The 15,494-nt window shown below is 41.7% G+C and overlaps 1 protein-coding gene across 2 annotated transcripts in view; it reads left to right on the forward strand.

The window, feature by feature from the left end:
- The window catches only part of LOC124135206 (carbonic anhydrase 2-like), a 38,857-nt gene extending 23,723 nt beyond the window's left edge, over nt 1–15,134 (forward strand). For both annotated transcript variants that reach the window (XM_046500461.2, XM_046500462.2), the window contains exons 4-9: nt 2,878–3,051; nt 3,251–3,402; nt 4,622–4,714; nt 9,974–10,037; nt 10,928–11,085; nt 11,423–15,134. In XM_046500461.2, the coding sequence (XP_046356417.2) occupies nt 2,878–3,051; nt 3,251–3,402; nt 4,622–4,714; nt 9,974–10,037; nt 10,928–11,085; nt 11,423–11,620 (839 nt within the window). In that variant the 3' untranslated portion in view covers nt 11,621–15,134. The remainder of the gene's footprint in view (nt 1–2,877; nt 3,052–3,250; nt 3,403–4,621; nt 4,715–9,973; nt 10,038–10,927; nt 11,086–11,422) is intronic.
- The last annotated feature ends 360 nt before the right edge of the window (nt 15,135–15,494 follow it).

Raw genomic sequence — 15,494 nt, forward strand, 5'->3', positions numbered from 1 at the left:
ATATAGGCAATGACCATCAATATTAAATAATGCAATATCTCTGTACATATCAAACTAACTGTGTACATATTTTGTTGTAAGGGAATGCACGTGGGTCTGTGGTCTACATTCATACGAAATAAACACAAGACATGCTGCACAATATGTAGTGACTTAGAGAGTGATATGTTACTAAAGACAAAACTTATGTTAGAGAGTATTATATAGGGAGTTTATAGGCAACCTGCATCAAGTGAGATACAAAGTTTAACACCAAACTACCTCAGTGAGATATTGGCATTGAGTCATATGAAGTGATGGATGGGTGAGTCATATGAAGTGATGCATGAGTGAACCATATGAAGTGATGCATGAGTGAGCCATATGAAGTGATGCATGAGTGAACCATATGAAGTGATGCGTGAGTGAGCCATATGAAGTGATGCATGAGTGAGCCATATGAAGTGATGCATGAGTGAGCCATTTGAAGTGATGCATGACTGAACCATATGAAGTGATGCATGACTGAGCCATATGAAGTGATGCATGACTGGGTCATATGAAGTGATGCATGAATGAGCCATATGAAGTGATGCATGACTGGGTCATATGAAGTGATGCATGACTGAACCATATGAAGTGATGCATGACTGAGCCATATGAAGTGATGCATGACTGAGCCATATGAAGTGATGCATGAATGAGCCATATGAAATGATGCATGACTGAGCCATATGAAGTGATGCATGACTGGGTCATATGAAGTGATGCATGAATGAGCCATATGAAGTGATGCATGACTGAGCAATATGAAGTGATGCATGACTGAGCCATATGAAGTGATGCATGACTGGGCCATATGAAGTGATGCATAAGTGAGCCATATGAAGTGATGCATGAATGAGCCATATGAAGTGATGCATGACTGAGCCATATAAAGTGATGAATTGACTCAGTCATATGAAGTGATGCATGACTGAGCCATAAGAAGTGATGTATGACTGGGCCATATGAAGTGATGCATGACTGAGCCATATGAAACGATGCATGAGTGAGCCATAAGAAGTGATGCGTGAGTGAGCCATATGAAGTGATGCATGAGTGAGCCATATGAAGTGATGAGTGAGTGAACCATATGAAGTGATGAATGAGTGAGCCATATGAAGTGATGCATGAGTGAGTATTTGACAGTGTATGAGTGAGCCATGTGCGATGCGTCGGTGTGTCATGAGATGCATGAGTGAGTAATATGAGATGCATGAGTAAGTCATGTGAGAGGGAATTAGTGAGTAATATGAGATGAATGAGTAATATGAGATGCATGAATGAGTGATATGAGATGAATAAGTGAGTGATATGGGATGAATGAGTGAGTTATATGAGAGGAATGAGTGAGTCATATGAGATGTGTGAGTGAGTAATATGAGATGTGTGAGTGAGTCATATGAGATGTGTGAGTGAGTCATATGAGATGTGTGAGTGAGTCATATTGGATGAATGAGTGAGTAAAATGGATGAATTAGTGAGTTATATGAGAGGAATGAGTGAGTCATATGAGATGTTTGAGTGAGTCATATGAGATGTGTGAGTGAGTCATATGAGATGTGTGAGTGAGTCATATGAGATGAATGAGTGAGTAATATGAGATGAATGAGTGAGTCATATGAGATGTGTGAGTGAGTCATATTGGATGAATGAGTGAGTAAAATGGATGAATTAGTGAGTAATATGAGAGGAATGAGTGAGTAATATGAGATGAATGAGTGAGTCATATGAGATGTGTGAGTGAGTCATATGAGATGTGTGAGTGAGTCATATGAGATGTGTGAGTGAGTCATATGAGATGAATGAGTGAGTCATATGAGATGTGTGAGTGAGTCATATGAGATGTGTGAGTGAGTCATACGAGATGAATGAGTGAGTCATATGAGATGTGTGAGTGAGTCATATTGGATGAATGAGTGAGTAAAATGGATGAATTAGTGAGTAATATGAAATGAATGAGTGAGTCATATGAGATGTGTGAGTGAGTCATATGAGATGAATGAGTGAGTCATATGAGATGTGTGAGTGAGTAATATGGGATGAATGAGTGAGTAAAATGGATGAATTAGTGAGTAATATGAGAGGAATGAGTGAGTCATATGATATGTGTGAGTGAGTAATATGAGATGAATGAGTGGGTACTATGAGATGTGTGAGTGAGTAATATGAGATGCATGAGTGAGTAATATGAGATGCATGAGTGAGTAATATGAGATGCATGAGTGAGTAATATGAGATGCATGAGTGAGTCATATCAGAAAGTGTATAGGATTGTATTTTGGTGAGTGACACCTAATCACCCATCAGCTTCAACTGTATTATTGGACCGCCTCCGTGGTCTTGTGGTAGAGCGTCCGCCCGGAGAGTGGAAGGTTCGGGATTCGATCCCCGGCCGCGTCATACAGAGGAATGAGTGAGTCATATGAGATGTGTGAGTGTGTGAAATGAGATGAATGAGTGAGTAATATGCTATGCATGAGTGAGTAATATGAGATGAATGAGTGAGTAACATGAGTTCGATCCCCGGCCGCGTCATGCCAAAAGACGTTAAAATAGGGTACTTGTTGTTACCCTGTCTGGCGCTCGGCATAAAGGGGCTAAAACAAGGACTGGTCGGCTCAGAGTCAGTATACTGTGTCTGAGTGGGGTATTCTGCGGCATGGTATCTCAGTGAGCTACAACTATAAATTAGCATCAGCCCGGACTAGTACAAGCAGTCACACACACACGTGCATGCACGTCGCTATATAAGTGCAATAATCTTGGACGCGACGTTAAACCCAATTTCCAACAATCTTGGACGCGACGTTAAACCCAGTTTCACCTCACCACCTCAACTGTATTATTGAACAGGTCCTGATCACTGGCATGTCGACTACCCGAACTGTGGCGGAGACAGACAGTCCCCCATCAACATCGAAACAAGCAAAGTGGAGTTCAACCCGATTCTGACCATCTTCGACTTGAGTGAACTCGCCCAGACTGAGAACATAAACATGACGTTGGCGAATGTCAACGGCCACACAGGTGCGTGGCACAAAAGGTTTCATCCTTTAAATTCCCATCCAAACCTGGAGTTATAGTATTTCAAAACCAAAATACAACCTTTCAAACTTTTGGAAAGGAAAGTCAATGTATTTTTTTTTAAATACTAGTGAACATGCACCTTGAGGAATGTTTGGAAGGCGCTTTTCATTAAACGTTCCCTCGACCTTTGCTGCTTCAGTGGAGGTGACTATCTCGGGCAGCGCTAACATGCTGGTGTCGGGTGGGGGTCTGGAGGACAAGTACGGGGTCAAGCAGTTCCACTTCCACTGGGGTCAGAAGGACGAGCGGGGATCAGAACACGACATTGACAACAAGAGGTTCCCTATGGAGGTAAGCGAAATGGTAGATTTTTCTGAAATAATTCTAAGAATGAAAAAAGCTATTAGAATTGGTTATATAGTAGGACGACAGTTAAAGTGTGTATTTGTGGTCAACATATAATTGCTCTTTGAATTCAAATTAGGTTTGCATGCTTTTATTTTACAATTGACTTGCCTTTGCTTGTGTTTGTGACGGGTGCCACCGGTGGGGCAGGATATGCTCACCTTTTCGCGGACACCTGGTATCATTACTATTTTATAGATATAAACATATACTCATGATTAGTCGTAATCGTACAATCGACTCTGCTTTTGTGCAGATATTTCTGGTGGATATGAGAAGGGTTTTGTCGCGTATTTATTTATTTATTTATTTATAGTAGTAGTAGTAGTAGTAGTAGTAGTAGTAGTAGTAGTAGTAGTAGTAGTAGTAGTAGTAGTGCTATTTTAGTTCTCAAACTAAATACTCGAACTGAAGCCTCTTCGCAGCCAATTCCACCAGGATCCACGTTCCAGATTTCAAATAGTTTGAAATGCAAGAGACTTACAGAAAATGGATACACAAAGTATGGTTAATAAAAGCGACAACCAACATTTGCATAATCATAATATATGAAACGTCAACGCCAGAGCATATTATTAATCAGTATCGATCATCTGCCGAAACCGATTCCTTTGAGCGTAAAAGACAAAATAACAGTGAAAATGTAATAGACACCGGGTGTTCGCGAAAAGGTAAGCATCTCCTGCTCAAACTCGCAACTTAAAGCAGAATCCATTGTACGGTTTCTACTACATCAAAAACATGTGATTACGAATCACTATCAAAATAGTGATGAAACGAGGTGTATTTTTGACATATACTGATACAACCAAGCAGAAGACGAACAATGTGCAAGAAATATCTGAAGCATTAAAGTGCTAGCGCTGAGGAAAACTCTTTATGGTCACATTTTTCGTTTGATTTTAGGAAACTTTGCCATCATTTTAAGACTAAGACGATTAGTAAATGACAATAAGATAACTGACAGGGGTACACATATTTTGCGATTAACAGACTGAGTATTGAGCATAAGGGAATAGAGAAGGCGGTGCCTATGTTTAATTCTCCATCTTCTGATCATGACACCGTAGGATTCCAGGTTAAAATTGGTAACACTGTGACATCTAAGAATAGGGTGACAGTTATTTTTTCCTGTGAGTACACGTGTACAGATGTTTCGTTCCAGATGCACATTGTTTTGTACTCCACAAAGTACGCAGACTTCGACGTGGCAGTGGACAAGCCAAAGGGACTGGCTGTGCTCTCGTTTTTGTTTGAGGTGAGAATTTAACGGGTTACACGACGCGGCTGTGAGATTAGATTTGTTCACCGTATTTCCTCTAATAGACGACGTGGCGCCAGAAGACACCGGGACGCCAATAGACACCGTTCCTCCAACAGACATTGACTCTCCAACAGACGCAGGGCTTCCAGTAAATGCCAGCCCTTCCGCATCTCCAATAGACACAGGCTCTCCAAAAGACATCAGCCCTTTAATAGACCCTGGCCCTAAAATAGATGCAGGCCCTCCAATGGCTACTGGGCCGCCGAAAGATGCTGGTGTAACAGAATGGTGATAGACCCCGGCCCTCCAACAGATGCCTGTCTTCCAATAGATGCTGGCCCGAAAATTATAACCGTACCTCCAAATGATGCGGGTGTAACAGATTGTCAACAGACTCCGACCCACCTATGGAGGCCCTCCAATAGACAATGTCCCTCCAATAGACTCCGGCCCTCCTATAGACAATGGCATTCCAATAGAAAATGGCCCTCCAACAGACTCCGGCCCTCCTATAGACAATGGCCCTCCAAAAGACAATGGCCCTCCAATAGACTCCGGCCCTCTTATAGACAATGGCATTCCTATAGACAATGGCATTCCAATAGACAATTGCGATCCAATAGACTCTAGTCCTCCTATGGACAATGGCCCTCCAATAGACAATGGCCCTCCCAATAGACAATGGCCCTTCAACAGATTGACAATCCGAATAATAAATAGTCCCTAACGCTGCTTGATTAGAAGATGGGACTTTGAGAGATGCCGGGTCACCATAAACGGTGCACGGTTATACTTGCTAACATATACACGCTGGGTCGTTTATTGGAGTAGAAACGGTATGCGTATTGTAACCTGATACGGTTAAGTTTTTACATTTGCAAAGTCAGACTTTCAATTATTTAATAGTAGGACAGAATTTGACACTGACATATATACGTCTGAAAGTCTGAAAGTAAACGAAATGACATCCACTGAAATTGGAAACAATTGCCCTTTAGGTATACAAACATACCCTTTAGCAGTCTTGATGGCAGAACAGAAAGGTGATGAATTATGAAAGACGCTGATTGATTTTCCAATTCCAACATTCCAACAAGTATCAATCAATGAAGTTTATTTCGTAACACTAACCACGTGACCGTTGCTGTCATAACTGTCACCTTGAATAAGTATCTGTATGGAGTGATGCTCAGGAATTACAGGGTAAAACAGCTATATAATATGGGCAGGTGATATTTACAATAGTAACTACAGGATAAAACAGCTGTGTAGAAAGGGGGGGGGGGTATCTGCAATAGTACCCCCAGAATTAAAACAGCTGTATGGTATGGGCATGTGGTATCTACTACAGTAACTACAGGTTATACAACTCTACAGAATGAAGAGTTGATATCTACAATAGTATCCACGGTATTGAAAGACCTGTACAATATGGGCAGGCGATATTTACTACAGTAACTACAGGTTATACAACTCTACAGAATGAAGAGTTGATATCTACAACAGTAACTACAGGATAAAACATGATTGTACAGTTTGGGCTGGTGATATTTGAAATAGTAAGTACAGGGTAAAACAGCTGAAAAGTATGGGCAGGTAATAGCTTCAATAATAACTACAGGGTAAAACAGATAAATATATATGGGAGGTGTGTGAGTGAGTTAAGAATTAACGTCACATCGGCAATATCGGTGATATCTACTACAGTAACTACAGGGTAATACAGCTTATAGTATAGACAAGTGATATCTACACTAGAGACTACAGGGTAAAACAGATGTAGGGTTTGAGCAGGTGATATTTGAAATAGAAACCACAGGGTAAAACAGATGAATATATATGAGCGGTGATATCTACTAAAGTAACTCCAGGAGTAAAACAACTGTATAAGAGGGTTATATCTACAACAGTTATTATGAGGTAAAACAGCTCTGTCGCATGGGGTGGTGACATCTCCAATGCTAACTACAGTGCAAATCAGCTGTACAACATGTGGAGGTGAAATCTACCATAGTTACTACAGAGGCTAAGCAAACAGCAGTATACGGGCAGGTGATTTCTACAATATCAACTACAGGGTAACACATCCGTAAAGAAAGGGGAGATGATATCTACAATAGTAACAACAGGATTAGAACCGCTGATTAGTTATTGGGAGGCCATATCTACAACAGTAACTAAAGGGTAATACAGATCTACAGAATGGGCAGGTGATATCTACAATAATGACTACGGTATAAAACAGCTGTATAGCATTGGGAGGTGATATCTACTTCAGTAGATACAGGATAAAACAGGTGTATAGCATACGCAGGTGATATCTACTTCAGTAGGAACAAGGTAAAACAGCTGTATAGCATAGCATTTGGAGGTGATATCTACTTCAGTAGGTACAGGGTGAAACAGCTTTATAGCACGGGGAGGTGATATCTACTTCAGTAGGAACAAGGTAAACAGCTGAAGAGCATGGTGAGGTGATATCTACTTCAGTAGGTACAGGATAAAACAGCTGTATAGAATGCGGAGATGATTTTTACTTCAGTAGATACAGGATAAAACAGGTGTATAGCATACGCAGGTGATATCTACTTCAGTAGGAACAAGGTAAAACAGCTGTATAGCATAGCATTTGGAGGTGATATCTACTTCAGTAGGTACAGGGTGAAACAGCTTTATAGCACGGGGAGGTGATATCTACTTCAGTAGGAACAAGGTAAACAGCTGAAGAGCATGGTGAGGTGATATCTACTTCAGTAGGTACAGGATAAAACAGCTGTATAGAATGCGGAGATGATTTTTACTTCAGTATATACAGGATAAAACAGGTGTATAGCATACGCAGGTGATATCTACTTCAGTAGGAACAAGGTAAAACAGCTGTATAGCATAGCATTTGGAGGTGATATCTACTTCAGTAAGTACAGGGTGAAACAGCTTTATAGCACGGGAAGGTGATATCTACTTCAGTAGGAACAAGGTAAACAGCTGAAGAGCATGGTGAGGTGATATCTACTTCAGTAGGTACAGGATAAAACAGCTGTATAGAATGCGGAGATGATTTTTACTTAAGTATATTGAGGATAAAACAGGTGTATAGCATACGCAGGTGATATCTACTTCAGTAGGAACAAGGTAAAACAGCTGTATAGCATAGCATTTGGAGGTGATATCTACTTCAGTAGGAACAGGGTAAAACAGCTGTATAGCATCGGGGGGTGATGGCCACAGTAATAACTTCAGAGTAAAACAGCTGTATAACAAAGGTGATATCTACAATAGTAACTGGAGGACGAAACATATGTATTGCCTTGGGAGGTGACATCTGTTGCTATATAGAATTTGGAGGTGATTGGTACCATGGTAACTATGGTAGCGGTGTAGCATGGGAAAGTGCATTTGTCAGTAGAAACGTTTATGTAAAACAGGTGTACATGGGGAGGGGTATCTACCATGATAGTAAATACAGGGTACAACGGCCCTTTGTAATGATGAGGTGATATATACTACAATAACTGCCGAGCTGTATGGGAAGTGACATCTATTATAGCAACTACATGGTAAAACAGCTGTGTAACATGGGGAAGTGCATTTTTCAATAGAACTACTGTGTATAGACATGATAGAATGTTGAAGTATGGAAATCGTACTAAACTGACGTCCAAAAGAAACTTTACCAACTTAAAATATAAATTTCAGACAAAGTATTTTTTTTTTCGATGAAGTCTATCTAAAACACATAACCTAAATACAACAATAGTGTATGCAGAAAATGTTAATCGTCGGTTACATGTTTGCGAGATAACACGCGAAAAAGTGAAAAACACGTGCACCACGGACAACTACAAATGCACGTGCGGGTAAGGGTATACAACGATTGCAACGGCAAGTCAGACACCCACAGTGATAAAAAAACACAAAAGAAATGCCACGACTCACAGTCGAACAACGTGAACGAGCCTTGGGTATGGTACAGATGGGAGCCACCCACGCCCATATTGCACGAACCTTCGGTTGCTCCCGTGTTGCCGTTACCAACTTGATGCAACGTTACAGACAGACAGGGCGGACCGCTGAAAGGCCAAGAACAGGGTGACCACGCCCAATGATGACCGGTACTTGCGTACCTTGCACCTCCGAAATCGCTTCCTGACAGTGACGTCATCGGCGACAAATGCCTTAGGTCACAGGGTTAGTCGACAGACAGTGGCCAGGAGACTCAGGGCTTAGGGCTTTTAGACCATACAGAGGACAGCTTTTGACAGCGCAACATCGTCGTCTGCGAATGAGATGGGCCCGGACTGTACGACGTTGGCAACGACGTGACTGGCAGAGGGTTGTCTTCACTGACGAAAGTCGATTCTGTATGTCTAGGGATAATGGAAGACAACGTGTTTACCGCCGAAGGGGTGAACGAACGGCGGCGTGTTGCGTGCAGGAGGTCGTACCATATGGTGGAAGGAGCGTCATGGTGTGGGGAGGGATCTGTGGGCAGGAGAGGACACCGCTGGTCATCGTTGACGGAAACTTGACAGCTCAGCGTTACATGGATAACATTCTTCGTCCAGTTGTCCTACCATTTCTCCAACAGCAGCCACGTGGTGTCATTTATCAGCATGACAACGCTAGAGCCCATACAGCCAGAATTGTCACTAACTTCCTCTCAGCCAACAACATCAACGTCCTGCTGTGGCCTGCACGCTCACCCGAAATGTCCCCCAAAGAACACCTCTGGGACTTGATGGATCGTCGTGTTCGACAACGACCACACTCTCCAGCCAACCGGCAAGAACTGATCTTGGCCCTCTAAGAAGAATGGCGTCAAATCCCACGTGACCTCATCAGACGACTGACTTTTTCTGTGCGTCGAAGAGTTTTTGCGTGTATTTAGGCATTTGGTGGTCACACACGCTACTAATGACTTGTTATTGAACGTGAGCGATTGTTTATGTACTCTGCCTATTGTCCCTGATTCTGAAAGCTCGAGTTTTGTACCACACCCAACTTTGGGGGGCTCTGACGTCATTCTCGGTCGCGGTATGATAGTCATTTTCAGTGTTGATTATGTTGATATATTGATCTTCTCAATACACCTTACTTTATGCATGTATGTTTTGTTGTTTTTGAGCAAGAGTGATTTCAAACTCTGGTAAAGTTTCTTTTGGACGTCAGTTTATTTTATGGATGTAACTATTATTATCGTCATAATAGTTATTTGTCTCTTAAAGATAATCAATTGGTCATATAATGTTTCAGGTAGGCGAAACCAATGCCAACTTTCAACCACTACTGTCACACTTCGACAAGATCCAGCACAGCGGTAGGTGGCGTTGCACGATCCTTCGCACGATATATGTACAAGCGTACATGCACAGAATATAGTGTCGCACGTTGGGACCGACAATATTGTCCTTTCAAGGGGACACTGCTTCAAGACTATTTCTGTGGAGAGAAGAAACGAACTGTTTTATTTTCTTTTACAACACGTGTTCCCGCAAGCCTGATGCAAAAATATATTTCCCAGTATTCTTTTGAACATATAATATGTTTTTGACAAACATGTCTGACACCCGTGGCATCCTGACTATCAACAACATAGTGATAGTATTTAGTTTATGTGGCCTTATGAAATTACATATTGCTAATCGGTCACACAGTTGACTTTGTGTCATCATTAATTTGACATTTTGTGATACTAGGCTTAAGTTCGCTCATTTGGTTGATTGTGTGTCATCGTGCCCCGACGGCGTCGAACGTTGCTTATGATATAAACCACTTCTATGTCTGGCCAATACTAGATTATATACCGGCCACCGCTTTATAGTTAGAGCACTGCTGACAGTAGCTTTTATCTATTCAAACACATTAGCGCCGGGTTCTCACACCAAATACCGTTGACAACGTATGTAAGTGGATCGAAATTGCAATCTTCGAATTGTAGCCTCATTGGTGAAGAGACATTTTACATCCGTTTACTGAGAATCATGGAAAAATGCTGATAACAGTGATTTCAGATTTTCTTATAATTAGGATAGAAAACTTCCCCTGGGGTCCTTATGAGATCTAATACCCTCGTCCAAGAGGTGAAACCTCGGATTCCTCACTTCTCGGTTTTACCCGTCTGTCACACGTGTTCTATGCTACGCTGAACATCCAGCCTTTATGTCTATGTCTATGTCTATGTCTTCAACACAACATCTCATACTACAGGTAACGAGACGTCTATTCCGACATTCTCCACAAAGTCTCTACTTCCGGCCAACAGCGCGTACTACTTCCGATACGAGGGGAGTCTGACCACGCCCCCATGTTACGAGAGCGTAGTGTGGAGCATCTTCGCAACCCGCATCGTCGTGTCAGAGCAGCAGGTACTTCCAACTAAAGATATTAATGATGTCGTACAATCTCAGCAAAAACATTCCCCTTACTAACTACAGACCACTTCCGGGATCTAGTGAATAGAGCGTCTCCCCGAAGAGCGGAAGGTCGGAGCTTCGATCCCCGTCCGCGCCATACCAAAAAGACGTTAAAATATAGTACTAGTTGTAATAGCAATCAACCCGAGAAACATTTTTAATCTCTATGCAATCTTAGGGCTATATACTCTTAGGGTTAATATCTAACACTTATTCAGTCGTTGGCCAAGGAGGCCCAGTTTGGCTTATGGTATCAGCTAGCTAACATGCTTGTCTTTCCCTCTTGCAGATGAACCAGTTCAGAAGCATCAAAAGGAACAAGGAGCCGGAGGGGGAGGAGAATCTGGTGGACGACTTCAGGCCACTCCAGAAGCTCAACAACCGGAAGTTGTATACCAACAGCATCGATTTCACTTCCGGTCAAAGCATGGTTACTGTATCGCATGCTATCGCCTTGCTATCTGTGATACTGAGTATTGCATTCTAAACTGACGTTATGTTCTAACCTTACTTACATCTAACATTGGCACTGATGCTAGTGGTTCGTTATTTTGTCTTGCAAGGAAATGATAACTGTGGCAACAACCGTCACGTGACTTATTTGAGAGTCTTTTAATGACTAATTAAGTCTAATTAAAGGTACAACACACAAGAACATTGGTCCAAAGTTAGGGACAGTCCGCTTGTATTAGGGAAGGGGGGGCAACAATTAGTTATTTCAGTAAATCAAATGCGAATAACGAAATATTTTGTTACATGAATTTTTTTTTTCACTTTTGGGGGGTTAAAAACCGACGCAAATTCTCTTGTTTTGTTTTTAAGACTTAAAAGTAACAGTGTTGATGAATGTTACTCTATTGGCCCGGCCACAACAAAGTCAATAGAGTAACATTCATCAACACTGTTACTTTCAAGTATCGCATGGTTCATTGTTATTACAGCCTATCTGAGACGGCGATACCCCAACGTATCTAAATCTATAAGTTTAAAGACACTACCATTCCAAATAACCTCCTGCAGGCTAGGAATTATAATGCATAAGTGTTTTCGTTGCATCCTATTCATCATTTGGAGTGTTTCTTTCAGGAAGTTTATCATACACTGCATCGCAGTGAGATTCCCTGAGGGCCCGGCCCCGTTAATCCAGAATTTGTGCTCGGTCAGCTTATATACGTAACAAGTTACATTACTTCCTTCCCATTTTTCGCTAAACCGGAAATTCGATGATCACAACAATTTAGTGGAAAAGCTACTGTCCGGGTTAACGAGGTTTCACTGAATATGCAGTATACAGAACGACCACACGTTTCATTTGACATTTTAAAAGACATTAAATGTGTACATATTTGGCCAACTCCTGTAGAAAGCGTCGCGTAGAGCACGACTTCAGACCAGCATGCATAATAAGAACGGTGTGTTTATCTGTCTCAGTTTCTAAATTTCTCCAGTGCTTACTTTGCTCTTGAAATGAGTTTTGTGTTGATGTGCCACCAGTCCACAGCATGGCATCACTTGTCCAAAGCATGTCATCACATATCCACGGCATGTCATCACATATCCACAGCATTGTATGACAAGTCCACAGTATGACATCACATGTCCACTTGTCCACAGTATGACATCACATATCAACAGAAGATTATCTGGTCCAATCAGAAAACAGAATACCACATATCCTAAGCACGTCACACCATGCCCACGGCAGTACACACAATGCCCACAACAATGCTTCACATGCCCACAGAACAATACCTAAAGTACACATGTCTACATCCGAATACCACATATACACAGCACGACACACCATGCCCACGGCAGTTCACACAATGCCCACAACAATGCTTCACATGCCCACAGAACAATACCTAATGTACACATGTCTACATCAGAATACCACATATACACAGCAGGAGATACCATACCCACGGCAGTTCACACAATGCCCACAACAATGCTTCACATGCCCACAGAACAATACCTAATGTACACATGTCTATATCAGAATACCACATATACACAGCAGGAGATACCATACCCACAGCAGTACACACAATGCCCACAACAATGCTTCACATGCCCACAGAACAATACCTAATGTACACATGTCTACATCAGAATACCACATATACACAGCAGGAGATACCATACCCACGGCAGTACACACAATGCCCACAACAATGCTTCACATGCCCCCCAGAACAATACCTAATGTACACATGTCTACATCAGAATACCACATATACACAGCAGGAGATACCATACCCACAGCAGTACACACCATGCCCACAACAATGCTTCACATGCCCACGGAACAATACCTAATGTACACATGTCTACATCAGAATACCACATATACACAGCAGGAGATACCATACCCACAGCAGTACACACAATGCCCACAACAATGCTTCACATGCCCACGGGACAATACCTAATGTACACATGTCTACATCAGAATACCACATATACACAGCACGTCACACCATGCCCACAGAAGTACACACCATGCCCACAGGACAATACATCACATGTCCACAGGACAATACCTAATGTACACAAGTCTACACTAGAATACCACACATCTACAGTAGAAAGCACCAGGCCCACAGCAGTGCATCATGCACTGCAATCTACTACACATACTTCTGGAATCTGCCATGTGCCTTGTTTTTTCGTATGTTTCATGAAGAGAAAATATTCTGTATTGTAACCAACACCATGCAAAGTGCTACACTGTTTTACTGTTTTTTGTACATTTAATTTTCCTTTGTATTACATCAAATGTTCTTTGAACTGTTTTTCCTTTTGTGATAGATCTGAATTCTAGATATTTCATTATTGTGTGGATGTTTGTAGCCGCTTGAAAATGTTTTTTGTATGTTTCTTCAGTATATCCTGACTTGTTCCTCATGCTCATCTACAGGTATGTATATGAAGGGTCAGTTAGCGTTGCAATATCCAGCGGTGCTCATCGCGCAGCAATGCAGTAATACGTAGCCTGATGCCGCTATTGTGGCGCTATAGTGGCGCCATGGTGCTGCTATGACGCTGCTATTGTGCTGTTGTAATGTCGCCATGGTGTCGCTATGGTGCCGCTACGATGCCGCTGTGATGTCGCTATAGTGCCGCTATGGTGTCGCTATGGTACCGCTTGGATGTCGCTTTGGTGACGCTATGGTTCCAATGTGGAGCCGCTATGGTATCGCTATGGTGTCACTATGATGTCGCTGTGATGTCGCGTTGATTGTATTGCGACACTTATTATCATTATTATCAGATGGTTATCTCGTTCATGGCAATCACATATGTTTCTCAATTAAAGAAGACACATACCTTGTTTACCTTTACCTGTGATACAGACAATTTTTCTAAGGCAATAGACATCTGTTCAGACATGATTTGTCGTTTATGTATTTTTTACTCTCACTATTCACGGAGTTAATAGCAAGCAATTGTCATATATGTGCTAATCTAATAATAATAAACTAATAATAAATTAAAATAATCTGTGATTGTGTTGTAAACTGGAAAATCGTCGTCATTGCCAACAAACACTAACGAAGCGCGATTCTATATATGGGGCAAGGATGTCAGTAGTCCAAGGCGACGAATGTCGCTGTATTTGCTCCTTTGGGGGCGGATTTGAATATCGTGTTCGCCCTGATTATATGTTTCTAGGTTTGTCAGCACCATTCAGTACTCGTAAGTTTCAAATAGTGGTAAATATCTTAGACCTGCATTATTGTCCGCTTTCCACACAAGCTTACATGCCGTGACATAACTGATATACCGTTCACAACAATGTTAAACCTATCTACTTTAATCTAACGTTCGTCTTTATTGCCTGCGATGAATAATGCTTTTCTTGTCTCTTCAGTTTTCACAAATATACCAAAAGAATATAGCATTGATGTGAACAGGAGTTATGTCCCTTCTCTGCTAGTGGTATACCGTATGTTATCTGCAACCTTTTTTGTGATAATAAACAATTCTCAACTAAAGATTTGTTTCTAGTATAATTTGTGTGACTAACTGCCCAGCCTGTTACACTTCTCTGTAAATGACTGTCAGTTGAAGATATAGTAAAGAGAGATAAGGATGGTGCTGCCACTTCCCAAAGGTGACGTGAGGTAAAATGGTGTCCAAGATTATTGCACTTAGATAGCGACGTGCATGGACGTGCATGGACTAATGCCGATTTTCAGTGCTAGCCTACTGAGATACCATGCAGCAGTTTAACATGAACACCCCACTCAGACACAGTATACTGACTCCGAGCCGACCAGTTCTTGTTTTAGCACCTTAATACCGAGCGCCAGACAGGGTAACAACAAGTACCATCTTTTAACGTAGTTTTGGTA

This window comes from Haliotis rufescens, unplaced genomic scaffold (genome assembly GCF_023055435.1).
Source record: "Haliotis rufescens isolate VD_foot unplaced genomic scaffold, xgHalRufe1.0.p SCAF_15, whole genome shotgun sequence".
Lineage (NCBI taxonomy): Eukaryota > Metazoa > Mollusca > Gastropoda > Lepetellida > Haliotidae > Haliotis > Haliotis rufescens.